Source organism: Strigops habroptila, chromosome 11 (assembly GCF_004027225.2).
Source record: "Strigops habroptila isolate Jane chromosome 11, bStrHab1.2.pri, whole genome shotgun sequence".
In the NCBI taxonomy this organism is placed as follows: Eukaryota; Metazoa; Chordata; class Aves; order Psittaciformes; family Psittacidae; genus Strigops; species Strigops habroptila.
The window spans coordinates 991,662-1,008,864 of record NC_046360.1 but is presented as its reverse complement, the minus strand read 5'-3'; the positions used below and the strand labels follow the sequence as shown (position 1 = coordinate 1,008,864).

Below are 17,203 nucleotides of genomic sequence, written 5' to 3'. Positions count from 1 at the left end.
TTTGATAGAGGGCAAATGGTAATATTTATACATAGATATTTAATCTCTTCTTGCATCATGACTTCAGCACTACCAACTTCTTTCCCTATTCCCTAATTGTGTGGGGAACACCTTGGCATGGGACAGACAGGTCCAATGGTGGGTGGGACAGGAAGGCCCGATGGAGGCTTTGCGGGGTGGGATGGGGCAGTAGGGCTCAGGACAACCCATTATCCCTCCCCAGATCGGCCACCGGGACTTCGATGTGGAGAAGCGGCTGCGGCGGGACCTGCGCCGGACACGGGCTCTGCTGGCTGACGTGCAGCTGCTGGTGGCAGCGCCCGCGGAGCCTGGTGCCAGCGCTCAGGACATGGAGAGGCTGCGCAGGCAGGTGAGCAGCATCTCCCTGCCCTTGGAGCATCGCCTCAGCCAAGGGGATGCTGGGAGAGACATTCACCCGTCTCCCGGGTTTAATTTTGGTGAGGGGACCCTGTGCTGTGCCAGGCCAGAGTGAGAAGTGCCTCTTGCACTGATGAGGGCCTCCTTGCGAGGAGCACTTCTCTGTAATGAAGCCGACAGTGGTTAAGTATCCTTTTACCTCTTTTTTTTTGCCTGCATCCCTGTTAATTACCTTCTGTTGAGTGTTTTCTGTCTATCTAATAAGGAGCAGCGCCTGGTTCAGGAGGCGTTGCCATAGGGATGCTGTAAAGGCAGGAGCAGGGATTGCCGTGGATTTGCCATAGTTTAAGGACAAATACACACCGGGTTCACAGCCATGTGCCACACTTGTGCCCACCATGCCAGGGATGGCCTCAGCCCTGGGGTGAGCTCAGGGTCCCTGCCAAGGGACAGGGGTGGCATGGGGATGCCCATCCCCAGGCTGGCCCTGTATGTGCATTGCACTATGCCAGGACTGGGCGAACAGTGCCAGTCCTCCAAACCCACCCAGTAATTAATCCGTACTGTACATTTCCCCTGGAAACAAACTAAAGGGGAAGCCTGAGCAATTCCAACAACACACGTATATAATTGAGATAATAGTTCTGCGTAAATAACATCTGTGAGCAGCAGCTGTTCCCACCTGTGCTGGGGGAGAAGGGGAAGGTGAGCTCAGCGTGATGGAGTGTCCGTGCCCTTGCCCATGCTCACATCCATGCCCATGCCCATGCTCACATCCATGCCCATGCCTGTGTGGCTGGCCCAGACAGCCAGGACAGGGGATGGCATGGCAGAGATGGGCAATGGCCATTTTTGGCACTCATTCATTCTCTCTTGACCATTATTCAGCTAATGCTGCACTCAGCAATTAACCCCTCAGTATTTCCTGAATCCTGCTTTGGGGCTGGAGGTGATGCACAGCCCCTTCCTTGCTCCTTCCCAGCTGTGGAGCAGTGCCCTGTGCTCAGCAATGGAGCTCACAGCAATGGGCTGGAGCTGAGGGACCCTTCCACGGGTTGATCTGAGAGACCAGGCAGTGATGCTGGGCTGCTTGCTGTGGCAGAGCATGGCCATCCCCATGGTGTCTAGCCCTATCTTGCTGGGGGAATACTGCCTCGGTCCCCACAGCCAGGCAGGCTCATGTGGGACGTTGCTTTCTCTTCCTGTAGTGCCTTATGGCCCACTCCAGCTCCCTTCCAGCCTCTGCCCGGCTGCCTCATGCTTTGGAAGAGAGCAGGAATCTTTAATATTGGGGATATTGAGTTTTTACTGCACCACCACCACCGAGACTCTGCCTGCGTTAAAAATGCCGCATGATTCTTTCATCCTTTAAATTCAGCCCATTTCTAATGGCATTCATGACGACTCTCTCAAAAGCCAATGCATCCTACCACCAGCCCACAAACCTCCCCAGGAATGAGAACTTTGCTAAAATGCTACATTTGCGTTAATCAAAATCCATATGGCTGCGAGTGTAGCATTGTTTCTTAATAAGGCTGAAGCATCCATTTTACGCAGGTATTTAACAGATGGTGCAGCACAAACTCCTGTTGTTCAGAAGTTCATACATTATGCATTTGGGGGGGGGGGAATTTCAATTTATTCTTCCCAAGTGGGAAAATTCCATTACACGAAGTGAAATGGAGGCTGGAATTTAATGAGAGGTGCTGGGATGTGTTTCTCTCAGATTAAAGTATCCGGAGATTCAGTGTGATCGTGGCAAGGGAAATGCCATGGTGGTTGTGGATGGGGTTGATTCTGGAAGAGGCTGGAGCTGGGCAGGTGGAAAAGCCGTGGCCATAACACCAGCAGTCGATGTGGTTGGCATCTTTAACACCTCCCAGCAGCTATCACTGGGTCATTTCCATCATGCCTGAGCTTTATGCAAAACCAAAGGCTATTTCTCAGCCCCTGGAAGGAAGGGGAGCACAGCACATGGCTCTGCAGGTGTATGAATAGACCGACCAGACCATCCATCAGCAGGGCTGAGTTCGGACACAGGCACATCATTTCTCTACAATTCAAAGTGCCAAACGTCTCCGTGCCAGAGCTTTGTCTTTCCCACAGTGAGCAGCTTCTGGCAGGCTCAAAGCTGGAGACACAAAGATGTTCCGGGTTATTTCTTCCCATCCGTTCCTTGGGTGGTGCAGGGGTGATTGAAGGGCTCAGGGATGGATGTGGTGGTCCCAGGAGGCAGAGATTTTCTCACTAAAGAGGTTAAAGATAGCGAGAAGGGGATGCAATATAGGAAAGGCCATTGCTGTGGCCCCGGGGATGGAGGGGGGAAGAGGTGCTGTGCCAGGAGTATGCAAAGAATCATTGATTTTAAGGGACTTCCATTTCCCCTGCAGATTAGGCACTGAGGAAGCAAATTACCTGCTCAACTTCCCCAAGTAGGTCTCAATCACCCCAAACAATTGAGGGAAATGAGCCGAGGATTGCTTCTGTTGTAGTCTTCATAATCCCCCTTTGCTTTAGAGGGAGAGCGTTAAAAAAAGACAAGTAAACCCTGAGAAAATAGCCTAAAAGGCTCCAGCTCTCGGTGTTGTGAGCCTTTGGTTTGTTGGGAGCCGTGGTGTGCAGCGGCTCCCATTCCCTTGAGAGCTCTGCATCCTCTGCGGGAAAACTGGGACCGGCCATGGGAAATGAGCAGCAAGTGCAGGGGTTTAGGTTTCTTCATCGTAAAGAGAAAGAAACCGAAACGAGAGAAGGAACTGGCTGTTCAGGTACAGCCTCCTCCGTCCTGGCAGTGTGAGCTTGGGGGATGCTGCAGCATGCAGATGTTTTGCAGCCCATTTAAGATCATTGTAAGTCTTAATGGCTGAACTATAAAAACCGGGAGCGAAATCAGCATTTATAAATGTGGGATTTCATGTGTATTTGCAAATGCAATTTATGCCACGTGAAAAGCCCATTTGCAAACTTGGAACCATGAATTGCTCTAATCAGGAATTACATGTAATTCCCATAATTTTGCAAATTAATGATCCCAGCTCTCCCTGTGCCACGGCAGAGGGTTGGATGCGCAGCGTGAGGTGCAATAGCAGGGGAGATGCTCTGAGGCTGAAGAGCAAACAGACTGTGCAGCAAGGGGAACGCCAGGATCTGTATGTGGATTCTGCTTAATTGTGCTCTTCCCCAATTTTTCCCAGTTGGAAGAGAGCGAAGCAAAGTGCACAGAGGCCCAGAGGACCCAGCAGACAGCAGCCCAGCAGCTGGAGAACTTGCACATGGAGCTGGAGACCCTGAGCAAAAGCAAGACCCTGGTGTGTTCATGGGGATGCATGTTTATTAAATCACCTGGCAGAGAGTTAAGAGGCCAGGTTGGACACAGGGGCTTGGAGCAACCTGCTCTAGTGGAAGGTGTCCCTGCCCGTGGCAGGGGTTGGAACTGCGTGAGCGTTAAGGTCCCTCCAACACAAACCATTCCATGATTTACTAAATCACCCGTCCTCTTTGGGAACAACAGCCCCAGGGTGGTTTAATGGGTGGATACAATGACTACATGGCTGCAGCATCCCATAGTCCCACTCTGGAGATGCGCAGGGGCTCCCTTTGCCTCTCCTGGTCAAGCACAGTGTTGGAGACTGGTGTATCCCAGAGGATTCCATGGTCTGGGCAGTGCTGGGATGCACCAGTGGGATGCTGAAGTGGCCCCATGGATCCTCCCACAGGTGGACGAGCAGCTTAACCAGCTGCAGCATGAGAGAGCCGACCTCCTCAAGCGCATCGATGTGGACCAGGAGGACCTGAACGAGCTCATGGCAAAGCACAAGGCCCTGATTGCCCAGGTACGATCTGGGGCAGCATCACCCTCCCTGGGAGGGTACCTGGAAACCCCACAGCTCAGCTGGGGGCAAACATCAGTCCCCATTGGGGCACAATGGGATGGGGACCCTGACAGCAGATGCTGTGATGAGAGGAAGGGATGGATCACAGCTCCGGCTCCTCCCACCCATAGCTTTGATTCTTCTTTCAAGAGGTGTCTTTAGTTTCAGTAGTTTGAAGATCCTATAGCTTCCTGTCTGGATCCTGTTCTATTCTTTCTTTTATTGATTTCTCAGGCAGAGCTCAGAAAGTGCTGACAGCCAGCCAGCCCTGGGGCTTTCTGTGCAATACCCAGACTAAGGCAGGCTCTCCCAAAGGATTATACCCTGGAGCTGAGGGACCCCAAGGCTCCCAGAGGAGCAGGAGAGGATGGTGAGACCGACAATTCACAGTCAGGTGCCCCTTGCAGTTGTGGTACAGAGCCACAAGCCTGCATCTGAGGACAGAAATGACCTTGACAATCAGTTTCTGTCCTGATCTGCAAATACTTGTTTCATAAACTAGGGAAGTTGCATTGAGTCAGGAGAATTCAGGTCCCTCAGCCCAGTGCAGGAGGGGCTGTTTGGGTGGTAGGAGGTGCAGGCAGGAGCCAGCCTTCAGCCCCGAGCTCCTTGTGGTGTGGGTCCTGTGCTCCAAGCCCCCATCTCTGACCCACCGCTGTGCTTTCCCCTTCCGCAGTCGGCAGCAGATATCGCTCAGATCCGGGAACTGCAGACGCAGGTGGAGGATGTGAAGAAGGAAAAGCAGATCCTTCAGGAGAAGGTAATTCCTCCCCAGCCCGTAGCACCCAGAGCTGAGGAGCAGGAGACACCCGGGCATTCTCTGATGCCTGTGCCCAGTTCAGGTGCTGTGTCCTTGTCTGAAATCAGATCAAGCCTCTACCCCAGGGGTACAAAGCCACAAGGGGAATAGCTTTAACCTGCCAGAGGGGAGACTGAGATGAGCTCTGAGGCAGAAGCTCTTCCCTGTGAGGGTGCTGAGGCGCTGGCACAGGGTGCCCAGAGAAGCTGTGGCTGCCCCATCCCTGGCAGTGTTCAAGGCCAGGTTGGACACAGGGGCTTGGAGCAACCTGCTCTAGTGGAAGGTGTCCCTGCCCGTGGCAGGGGTTGGAGCTGGAGGAGCTTTAAAGTCCCTTCCAGCACGAACCATCTGTGATTCTATGATTCTAGTACAGTCAGGTTCTTCTCTTCCTGACATGCTGTGAGTGCCCTTGAGAGCAGCACGATGCTGCGTGCGCACAGCCCTGACCCCACGGGCAAGATGGGCCCAGGGTGGCTGTGGGCTGGAGAAAGCTTTTCCTGGCAAGGCTGCTACCTCCTCCCTTCTTGAGCTGCTGGTCCCATGGGATAGGGCTGACCCTGGGATGGGGCTGACCCCGGAATGGGTGCCGGTGGGTGCTGCACTGCCTCGCCTCTGTGGCTGCACTGACCTTCCCAGAGTGCACGGATTTTGTTTTAAACATGAGTAATCCCATAAACTTCAGTTCTTTGTTGGAGCGTGGCTAAGCTGCCCAGCATCGAGCAGGACTCACTCCCTCTGAGGCAGAGCGGGTGGTGCTTTAGAGACAGGCCAGATAAAAGAAAACAAATTCCTGTAGTTTTAGGTCAAATACAGAACCAGAAGCGAGGTTTTAGCAGGATCACTAAAGGGCAGTTTGCTTTGGAGGTCTCAGTGTAAGCATTGAAGAAACAACTCGGCCCAGGCAGCTTTCCGCATAGGAATAAATTGTGCAGTTTTACGCCTGCTGTCCTCAAAGAGTCTGTGAGAAGAGGAAATCAAAAGAGCCCCAGACACGTGTGGTGTGGCCAGCACCAGCATGCTCATCACTCAAAACCACACATTCCTGTCATGCCTTTCCTGTAGGTACTAACAGCAGGAAGCCTTCAGGAAGCTGAGGGCAATGCTTTTCCTAGTGCGCCATCAGCTCAGGGGCCACGAGGTCCCCGGGATGGAGGCGAGGGACTGGCGGGGATGTGGGGAGGGAGCGGGAGGTGTTTGTGGGTCAGGGCAGGAGGTGCTGACGCTGCCCGTGCCCCCAGCTGCAGGCAGCGCAGGCGAGAGCAGCGCGCATGGAGCAGTGCCCGGCCGAGCGCTCCATCGTCAGCCGGCAGGAAGCCCGGATCCGTGACCTGGAGAGCCAGCTGGACTTCCAGGCCGTGCAGATGAAGCGCTTTGAGGTACCACGTCCTCCCCGCTCCCTGAGGAGGTGCAGAGCTCCAGGGCAGGGGCGCTGCCACCTCGGCTTTGGGAAAAGGCACTTAGGGAGGGGTGGGGAGGGACAGGTTGGGTCTTCGGCCGGCTCTGCTGTGCTCGTGGGCAGCCCATACAGCTCCTGCTACTGCCATTATATATACATGCTTCACTGCAGCATCTGTTGAAAGCCAACAGTGGGCCCAGTGCTATAAACACCCAGAGGAATCTACAGTCCCTGCCTCTGGATAGGGAGCATGGTTCAGCACATCCACCACAGCACCTCTCTGACAGGCTCTGGCACCATCCAGATGTCAGGATATCAGGCTCAATCACAATACTTCACTGTTCACATTAATCAGCACATTTACAGGCATCCTGGGGCCACTGGGGTCTGCACCATCACCTAGTAACTCCTCACCTCCATCTCCTCTGCTTCACCTCGCACCCTCCTCCCCAGGTGCTGGTGCTGCGCTTGCGAGACAGCATCATAAAGATGGGTGAGGAGCTGGAGAAGGCAGCTGAGTCCGAGGCACGGGAGAAGGAGAACACCAGGTACTACCAGAAGAGGATGGAGGAGATGAAGGCTGACATGGACGAGCTGGTGCAGAGGGAGCTGGAGTCCAGCCGCCGGCGCGTGGAGCTGGTAAGAGGGTGCTGTGGTGCCAGCAGCTTTAACCTGCCAGAGGGGAGATTGAGATGAGCTCTGAGGCAGAAGCTCTTCCCTGTGAGGGTGCTGAGGCGCTGGCACAGGGTGCCCAGAGAAGCTGTGGCTGCCCCATCCCTGGCAGTGTTCAAGGCCAGGTTGGACACAGGGGCTTGGAGCAACCTGCTCTAGTGGAAGGTGTCCCTGCCCATGGCAGGGGTTGGAACTGGAGGAGCTTTAAGGTCCCTTCCAACACAAACCACTCTGTGATTCTCTAATTCACCTCTCTGTGGCTGGGCTGGCAGCAGGGGCAGTCCCTCTGCTCCATGTGTTGTTCCAGGAAGATTTCTTTGCTTGCTCAGCTCCAAGAAATGCTGAGAAGTTGCTCAGGTCATTCCTGTACCTCCTTGTGCTGCTTTTCCTTGTGTCAGGCAGCACCACAGTGGTGCTGCGCATTCCCGGCACAGGGGAAATGCCCCATCCTCCTGCCAGCCCCCGGTGTGCCGAAATCCAGTCATGCAGCATGTTTGTTGGGCTCCTCATGGTGTTCCAGGCTCCTCACCGTGCTTGTGGCTTTGCCAAACAACCTCCCTGTGGCACGGTGGTTCATCAGATGGTGCCAACAGGCAGCGAACCTGCTCTGCACACACAAAGCCCCAACTGGATCTGAAGTACAGCAGAAATAGATTCACCTTCATTTTGCAGTCCTTTACAAGCATCTCCTTTCATGTTGGCTGTTCCCAGTAAACAAAAGGAAAGCTGTGCTTCCAAGCAGTAATTGAAAGATATTGCATTTCTGCTGGCAGCAGAGCCACATTAGAAGCAGTTATTTTATCAATAATCTTTAATTTAACAATCAAGGAGATTTCAGCATTTATTTCGCCCCGAGGCTGCCAGCCTTTCTGAAGGGAATTGTGCTGTAGTGTGAATGATTCCACATCCCCCACCTGCTGTGCCATGAACAGGCTTTGTCCTCGCTCTGCCAGCCTGAATCCTCAAGTGCTCACATGCAGCTCCGGCTGCTGGTCACCCTCCTGGGCACGAGACAAAGCTCCTCTCTGGGCAGGAGCCACTGGTGCTCTGCAGAGCCAGGAGATGTTCCGATGAGCAGCTCTGCTGGGTGCACCCTGTGTGCTCGCCAGCCCTCAGCACACCAGGCTGCAGGGCTGCAGCATCCCACCCCAGGGCTGCATCCCGCTGCTCTCCCTGTGGGTATCACCGCACACGGCTTCAGCTGCTGTGATAACTGTGTGTTTATTGCAGCTTTGTTGGAACGGGGTGTTTTGGAACACAGATGTGCTGCCTGTTAGGATACGGGTGGCTGCTTTCAACTGTATTTTTGTGTTTGTGAAGGTATTTTTAGAAGCTTTTTGAATGTTTCCTATGGGGATGTGAATGGTGGGTGGAGCAAGACACTGGTCTTCACACGCCTCTGTTCTCACAAATTACGTTTGCAAAGAAACCTGAAAGGGATTTTAGAGGCACTTCCCTGGAATAAGACACAAGACCCCATGAACAGATAAACTCATAAGCAAATACAGAGGGGTTTGAGCTTATCCAGACACCCAGACATTTGGGGTTATCTGGTATCTGCTGCAGAAGGAGGGAGCCAGACCCATCACACCAGCCCCGGGTTTATCCCCATGGCTGTTTGGGGGGGATGCTCTGCGGAATCTGGGCTCCATGAGCCCACCATGGGAGCAAGGGATGCCTCAGCATTCCCAGGAGCACAGAGGTTCCCCAGACTGTGAGTGCTCTTAACAGTGCTTAAATAAAACATCTCGGGAGAGCTGCGATGGCAAAGCCCAGCTCTGCTCGTTGAGAGGCTGGCGGAGAGCATCAATAGTTAATAGAAAGCCACTTACATCTCTGCTCCTGATAAATCCCCCATCCATTATAAATTCTGCATGAATTATTCACTTAACAGTCCTTAAGTCATGGTCTGCACCTAACAGGGGTTTTTTAATTTATTTAAATACACAGTCATGACGTTGTGGACCTGTCACTCACTGTCAGGCTTTAAGAGAGGCATTGAAGGAACAAATTCATTGTACAGATTGAATTAGAAATCCAGTCTTGTTTCCTGGGTTCCCAGGAGCTGGTGCCTGTGTAGAAGGTACTTTGTTCTCACAGCTCGTGTTTATCAGTGGTGGCGGCACTGCACAATCCAGTCCCACCATCCCCACACCTACAGCCAGGCTCAGGGCAGCTATTTTCATCCCTCCCTCATTTCAACCCAGCTTTGGGCAGGGGAGAAGCAGCCTCATGCCATTTGCAGGCAGCAGGAAAGATCCAGCGTGAAGCAGGGATGGGAGCTGGGGAGCTGCCTGCCAGGCAGATGGCTCTGCTCTGCCTTATGAATTTTGTAAGCATGGGGTTTGAGCACTTTCCAAGCCCGGTGCCATCGCAGCAAGGGAGGCATGTTTCCTAACAGTGAGGGTAGTACTTGGCCCTGCCTGTCTCTGTCTTTGCTCTGGTTGCGTGTCCTGGGTTTCCTCTGTGGAGCTGTAGCTCCTGTTCCAGTAAGATCTGGATCCCAGCCTGCAACAACAGCTCCTCGGTTCCCTGCTGCTGTGCTGACACCCAGTGCCTGACAGGCCAGACCCAGGCGCCCGGGCAGAGACTGAGACACAGTGAGAAGCAGGAGATGAGTTTCCAACTTGGAGTCAGTCCTGGAGAGCTTCAAACCAAGCCCTGGTCTCTGCTCATTGTGCATGTGCATGAGCTCCTGCTTGTGCTGATACGCGCATCCCCTGGTGAAGCTGCCTGCTGCGGTGCAGGGAAGGATGGAGCAGGGGCTGGGAGCAGGCGTGGGGCAGGGGTGTGTAAGGTGATGACCTGGGACCAGCCACTGCCTGGGAGTTCCCTCCTGAGGCTGCTGTTAGGACAGGATGGTGCTGGGTGCTAGGGATGGCTCCTGGTGTCAGTGCTCAGGAGATGATTGGATGCTCAGGAGTCAGGTTGTACGGGGCTTGGAGCAACCTGCTCTCACGGAAGGTGTCCCTGCCTGTGGCAGGGGGCTGGAACTGGATGAGTTTTAAGGTCCCTTCCAACCCAAACCATTCTGTGATGCTGGATATAGGTAGATAGCCCATCATGAGCATCAGGAGGACAAGGCTGTTTGCAAGGTGCCTCATCTCAGCTGCTTTGGGTGTCCACAGCCACCACTCAAAGCCCTGGGCAGGGATGATTTGTGAGGACCCTGTCCCATACCTTGCCTTTACAGGGCTGTTTCCACAGGCCTTCTGGCAGAACATCTCCCTCCTTACCCATGAATTTGCTGCAGCAGAGCAGGGAGATGTGAGCTGCTAACAAGCCAGGATGGACTCATTCCACATTTTAGACACTAATTCTTCCAGTAGGTGCCAAGAAATAACTAAAAAGCTTTAGAGAAGCTCATGTTTCTACAAGAGGGGACCTGCAGCTGTGCTGCTGATGGCTGAACTGCCTGAACAGCTTGGGTTTCATGGGAGAAACCAAGAGGCTGCCGGAGGCTGGGATGGGAGCTCTGGGGTGGAGCTCAGTGGCAGCAGGAGCCCTGGGGTCCCTCCTGCCCTGGAGAGCCGGGTGCCTCCCACCTTGTCCTGGGATGCTCATGGAAAAGCAGGGGCTGATCCTGCTGGGATGAAGCCCTGGCTGGCAGAGTCCCATGCTGGGGAGCCGGTCGGACTCCTTGCATCCCCTCCAGCCACCCTGCACTCCCGAGCCCCCGCTGCACACCGCAGGGGGCTGGTGGGCACTATCCCAAAATCCTTTTTCTTTTAACGAAGCTGTGAAGTTCATCAGCACAATAATTAACTTTTTTCACTGCAAACTGAAGTGCAGGTGTGAAGGTTTTCTTCACACTTTTGTTTTTCTTTTTTAAGGTGAGAGTCACAGTGTAAATAACCCTTTTTTCCTGGTTATTACGCTGGCAAATCCCCTTTGTAGTGCAACCCTGTTAGCACCTCGCACCCAACGTGCTGCAGCACATCACAGCCTCAGCTCTCTGATCTCATTTTTGTTTTCATTTACAAGCTTTAAAGGCTTTTCTGGCTCTTTCAATGAACTTGAGAAGCGAAGCGGAAGCTGTTTGTGCCTCCAGCCGGGAATGCCGCGCTCCCAGCCGGGCAAACCCACAGCTCCCAGCAGGGTCCCAGCTGAACCCTCTGATGTCTCCGCATCCCTCGGCCCAGCCGCCCGCTCCCGGCTCTTCCCGAGCTGCTCTTTTCTTTACAATCTGACAGCTTTGTCAAAGTGTAACGACAATTATCATCAAAGGGAGCGGGTGGTTAGAGGTGAGGTTGGGTGATGGAGGAGCTGCAGACGTGCTAATTGCGAGTGGGGCAGGATGTGATTCCTGGTGTGTGATTCCTTCGCCACTAAAGCGGTGGGCTCTTTAGGAAACCATCAGTACTTTGACTGCTCACACCAGTTACCGGCTTTGCTGCTCGCCCCGTCTCACTCGAGACTTCAAGCGCCTGAATTTTGTCACTTCAAACTTCCTGAGAAGCCGCCAGTTAATTGCTTAATTAAAAGTAATGACGATTGATGAATGGTGCAGGTGTACTGAAATGACTCCAACAGGCACAATCCAAGCAGGACTAATTAGAGCCCACTTCACTCGAGGTGGAGGGGAGCTGTTGGGGTTGTGTTGTGACAGCAGAGCTGCAAACAGCAATAAAAGGCGGCTGTTCTGCGGTGCCTGCCCTGGCATCCTTCACAGCCCCACAGGTTGTCTCACTGCTGCTTTGGGTTAGCGCTTTTTAACTGATTTTCAAATGTTTCTGAGACAATATTAGTTGAAAAAGAATCTCTTGAGACAAAGAGGGGTTAGAAGGTGTTCCTGCCCACCCGCTCTTCTCCCCTCCCTTTTCTGCTCAGAGGAAACAAAAAGCTGGCCATGCTCCTGAGTGAGGATATAAATGCTCAGACCAGTTACTGTATTAAAAGGGAAATGCTTCTGGCATTTACATTTAGATTGAAACGGGTGTCAAAGATGTCTGGTAGCTTCCTGGGATAACAGCAGCCTGATGCTGCGACTGTTCTTGTCAGTTTATATCATAAAGGTAAGTTTTTATGCATTTGAAATATAATTATACTGACATAATTATTCTCTTCCTTGAGACAATTGTATGGTGCAGAGTAAAATATAAAGTGCCTTCATGCATGAGGTCTGGGATGGAGCATTGGGATGGGTGGGATGTGGGGTTTGCAGCCTGCTCCCCACTGCAGCGCTGCCATCGTGAGCACAGGCTGGGGGACGTGACTGCTCTGTGCCTCTGTAAGCATGGACCTTTCTCTTTTGCACTGATTTGAGCCCAAAATGCTGAGCAGCACATTCACTCGGAGCATTTCCCCTTGCTCTGCCCCTGGCCAAGCTGCGGCTCTGCCTTCCTCCTCCTCCTTCTGCTTTTCCTCTTCCTCTCTGGCTGCAGCATTCTCCGGAGCTGTGGATGTACTGAGCCCATGCTGAAAGGCAGGGCACAGAAGTCGAGCAGTACCAGTTCTCTTCCCCATATCTTATTGCTGCAGATTTATATCACCAGAATTCTCTTTACGGCAGTGCCTGAGCCCCAAGAGCTGAAATTCCATTTCTGCACAGGCTTGTGCAAGCCTCTTGGCAGAAGCCAAGTGTGAAGCAGCCCCGGGTCGGTCTCTGAAAGAGGCTGGTGCTTTCATCTGCATTCAGCCAGCTGGGTAGCTGGGGTGATGTCCTGATGCCACTGCCTCTGCTGGAAGGAGTCTGGTTTAGCGGTATTGCTGTGCTTGAGCTGTGTCAACTCCCATTAAGAAACTGGTATTTCCAGGCTTGCATTGAAATTGTCACTCGAGTGGCTTGTGGGCAGGGGACATCAAGGTTACCTTCAGTGCCACACAGTCCCAAAAGTGCCCTGGGCAGGTGCTGCCATGTAGTGTGGGTGCCCCAGCCTGTGGGTGCCCCAGACTATGGGTGTCCAGTGCCTGGGGGGAGCTGGGCTGGGGTCCTGGCTCAATAGCATCACCTCCGCAGTGGTCCCATTTCTTTTGCTGTGCCCATGGCTCTCATGCAGCAGGGGCGGGGGGACCCCCCCAGCCTCTGGACACACCGTTTGCTGCTCTCGCAGCTGTACCCAAGGGAATTGGGGTCTGGATGCAGGAGGGGAGCACGCTGCTGTGTCCTCCCTGCCACTCACTGCCAGGTTAACAACAGCAGAACAGAAGAAAGGAATTAAATGCAGCCACTGAACTACACTTAGTTTGCACAGTGTCCTGGAGCTGAGGAACTAGTTCAACAGAGGCTCTTATCAGCCTGTTTGAAGGGCTGAGCTCTTTACCTGGCAGCTGGTTTACTGCCTGGTCTTGCATTATACAGGCACGCAACCAGCCGGAGCTCGGGGCTCTCTCCCCTTGGGCTTTTCTTCTCTTGGGGGTTACCATTTCGCCATGTCCCTCCTCCCAAGCCTGTTTGCAGGGTCAGCCCTAGTGTGGGGAGCATCTCCGCTGCTCCGTGCACCTCGGAGCAGTCTCCTTGATGAACTAGGTCTTTTCCACCTTCCGCATTTGCCCAGGCTGGGAGGGAAGCGAAGGGCTGGGAGTTTCCAAAAGCTTTTGGCAGTGTTCTGGTTTTTGCCAATACCAGTGTGTTTTCAGACCCAGCTGTGGTGCTGTGCAGCCTGAACCGGTCCGTTTCTTTGCGTGTTTCCATGAACTGGAATGCTCCTCCCCGAGGGCCCGTGTGCCTGCTGATTCCAGGGCTCCCATTATTTACTGTGACAGGCTGCCGGCGCCGGCACCATGGCCTGTCGCAGCCCACACTGCAAATCATCTCTCACCTTGTCACCACCGAGATGGCAATTTTACAGCTGGCAGCTCCAATCACGGTGAATGTGCAGTCGCATCTCTCTGTGCCGTGTGAGGGTCTGGAAACGGCGCGGAGATTTCCTTCCTCGGAAATGGCACTGCTCGATTTCTGTGCTGAAAGGACTTGCTGGTGCCGGGTCAGCATTCCTGGTGTGCCAGGAGTGATGCTGGCTCCACGGAGCCGTACGGGTTGTGCTGTTTGTTCAGCCCTTCTTTCCCGTAGTTTAAATTATGAATGGAGTTTCTAGTTTTTCTTATCAGCTCTGGTGTTTCTGGAAAGGGCTTCATTTCCAAGCAGGAATGTGAGATGTGTGAGTGGAGGAGCAGCCCTGAAGCAGCCAGGAGCATCCCTGTGGTCTGTACTCGCTCCATTCCCAGCAGGGATGTGGTGCTCTCACGCCGGGTGCTTTTACATGTTCCACATGGGCTGTGTGGGGTTAATGTTTAATATCAGAGTTACTTATTTGGTGTATTGGTGTTAAAGTTTAGTTTACCCATATTGTTACACAGATGTGATGCTGTACTCTGTCTCTATCCACTCACCACCATGGCACCAGGCATCCCTGGCTGCAGGAACTGATGTGGGGCTGAAGCCAGCTCAATCCCATTGCTCTCTTCAAAGATTGTTTTATTATTTATATTTATACTCTATATTGGCTGAGCCACATATTTGCTTCCCCCTCACTGGCCTGGCTGGCTCAGGAAGGCACCACTCTACATCTCTGTGAAGGCTGTTTGTACAACCTGGGGATGCCCGGGTGCAGCCACGCACCTAAAGCCAAGGTCACCCTCCCCGGCAGTCAGTTCAGTTTCCACACAGTAACTGATGGTGGCTCCGTATGTTCTGCCCTGTGCCCAGAGTTTCTGGCTCATCCCTGAGACTTTTCCCATTGTGTGGGGTGTTGGTTGGTCACGGAAGAGTTCAGCTTCCTTGGCTCCTCTTCTTGCACAAGGTGGTGTGCATTTACAAGCCGTTGCAGGCGCAGCAGGGTGCAGCAGCAGATCGCAAGCCCTGGCAGGGCACAGGGAGTGCTGGTGTGTGGAGGAGCTTTCGCAGACCCCTCGCTGGCCTACTCCTGGATTTAGGATGCTGTATTGGGGTACCAGCACGAGCACAGTGCTGTGTGAGGGTACCAGCACTAACACAGTGCAGTGTCAGGGTACCAGCACGAGCACAGTGCAGTGTGAAGGTACCAGCACTAACACAGTGCAGTGTGAGGGTACCAGCACTAACACGGTGCAGTGTCAGGGTACCAGCACGAGCACAGTGCAGTGTGAGGGTACCAGCACTAACACGGTGCAGTGTCAGGGTACCAGCACGAGCACAGTGCAGTGTGAGGGTACCAGCACTAACACGGTGCAGTGTCAGGGTACCAGCACGAGCACAGTGCAGTGTCAGGGTACCAGCACTAGCACAGTGCAGTGTGAGGGTACCAGCACTAACACGGTGCAGTGTCAGGGTACCAGCACTAGCACAGTGCAGTGTGAGGGTACCAGCACTAACACGGTGCTGTGTCAGGGTACCAGCACTAACACGGTGCCATCCATGCAGGAGCAGCAGCTGGCGGAGCTGGCGGCGGTGCGGCAGGCCCTGCAGGCTGACCTGGGCACCGCCATCCGCCGCATCGCAAATCTGCAGGCAGCCCTGGAGGAGCGGCGGTCCAGCGATGACAGCGATGCCGAGAGGTGAGGAGCGCAGAGGGCTGTGGGGAGCTGCAGGGGGCTGTGGGGGGCTGCAGGGCAGGCTCAGGTGTGTTGTGCTGCAGAAGGATGCTGCACCACGCAGGGGCAATGCTGGGGTGGCTGTAGCTGTATCCTCACATGTTTTTGCTGCAGCAGCACGTGTTTAGGAACAAGGAACTTGGTGTTAATGGAAGGTTTAGTGAAAAAGCATCAACCCTAAAATCACTCTGTGTGGCCCAGCTTAAAGTCATCAAAAAGGGTGGGAATAGCCCCATTCACAGAGCAAGGTCCAGTCTGTTACACCGTGCACTGCTGTTCATCAGCACATCCCCAGCACTGGGTTTATTGATGATCCCGCACTTTGATCAGCTGCAAGAGCTGGGGGCTGGAGGAGCTGGTGAAGCAGCACAGATTGGGTAGAGGATTTTACTAGGAAAAAATGGGGAAAAAATTCCAGCCAATTTTCCAGGTGGTGTTTCCACAGCCCTCAAGTTTCCCCCTCTGCCTCACTGCTAAAGGGGAGTTAGGACAAATGGAGATAAAACAGATAAATGCATTTAAAAAGTTATCAGAGATGTGCTCATCCCATGAGAAGGGGTTTTCTTTATGTGCTCATTAAGCCAGGGCAGGGTGAGAGAAATGAGAGAAACCATGAGCTCAGGGATTCGTCCTTCATCAAACAAAGTGATTTCCAACCCAGCCACCGTGTTAAGGGGAGGTTTGAAGTACTGCCCGTAGGGACCCTGGGGTGTTTTGCTGCCTGCCCTCTGCCAGCCGGGCACCCAGAGGTGTTCTGTGAGTGCAGATGCTGCAGCAGCACCAATTGCTGCCATAGGGGTGCATGCATGGGGGGCCCTTTTGCAGCCTGCAGTGCAGGGAGCAGGGGAGAGGTCTTCAGCCATGCGGAGCCTCTGCCCTGGCCCCTGCTGCATCTCTGCTCGGGCTGTTGTTGGTCTGTCATCTGGCTCAGGCAAAACCCTGCTCTCAAGTGTTGGTATGGTTAGTCTGGGGAGTTTTGCATCCCATCAGGCTCAGTGGGATGGGGAGGCCGTGTGAGTGCTGGGGCTGACTCTCTTTTTGTCCCTTGCAGCGTGCAGATGACGCAAGAATCACTCTGCTCCAGGAGAGAGATGTGAGTGAAGGGCAGGAGCCTGTGCCTGGCTGTGTGCTGGGTTATGGATCCCCAGCTGAGGGCAGGGCCGGGTGGGCTTTTGGATGTACTTGTTTTGTGCCCATCAACCCTCTCACTTTCTCTTTGAGCGCTGATAAATCAGTGGGATGTTCTCACTGCTCCAGGCTGTGCTTGGGGACTGTGAAGCTGATCTGTGGCTTTGAAGGAAAACTGAGATCCTAAAGGATTTCACCCACTGTAGCTGGTCTGGGGGCTTCTGGTGGGTGGGCAGGGGTACCTTCAGCCCTGGGGGAGCCCAGGGGTGCATAGGGCACAGTGGGGTACCCAGGTCACACTGGCTCTGTCACTGCAGCTCCGATCCCAGGTACTGCAGGCAGCAGTGGGGTTTTCCTGCCCACTGTTACAGGGTACAGGGCACTTATAAAAGCATGAGGGAAATATAGTCAGTGGCAGCCAAAATGGCACAAGGACCAGGTTACCTGGAA

At 53.7% G+C, this 17,203-nt stretch overlaps 1 protein-coding gene across 1 annotated transcript in view; it reads left to right on the top strand.

The window, feature by feature from the left end:
• Positions 1 to 17,203, top strand: part of MYO18B (myosin XVIIIB) — a 61,858-nt gene that overhangs the window by 35,514 nt on the left and 9,141 nt on the right. The window contains exons 32-39 of the mRNA XM_030501404.1: positions 224 to 370; positions 3,570 to 3,683; positions 4,092 to 4,208; positions 4,924 to 5,007; positions 6,285 to 6,422; positions 6,896 to 7,081; positions 15,456 to 15,589; positions 16,677 to 16,718. Of these exons, the coding sequence (XP_030357264.1) occupies positions 224 to 370; positions 3,570 to 3,683; positions 4,092 to 4,208; positions 4,924 to 5,007; positions 6,285 to 6,422; positions 6,896 to 7,081; positions 15,456 to 15,589; positions 16,677 to 16,718 (962 nt within the window). The remainder of the gene's footprint in view (positions 1 to 223; positions 371 to 3,569; positions 3,684 to 4,091; positions 4,209 to 4,923; positions 5,008 to 6,284; positions 6,423 to 6,895; positions 7,082 to 15,455; positions 15,590 to 16,676; positions 16,719 to 17,203) is intronic.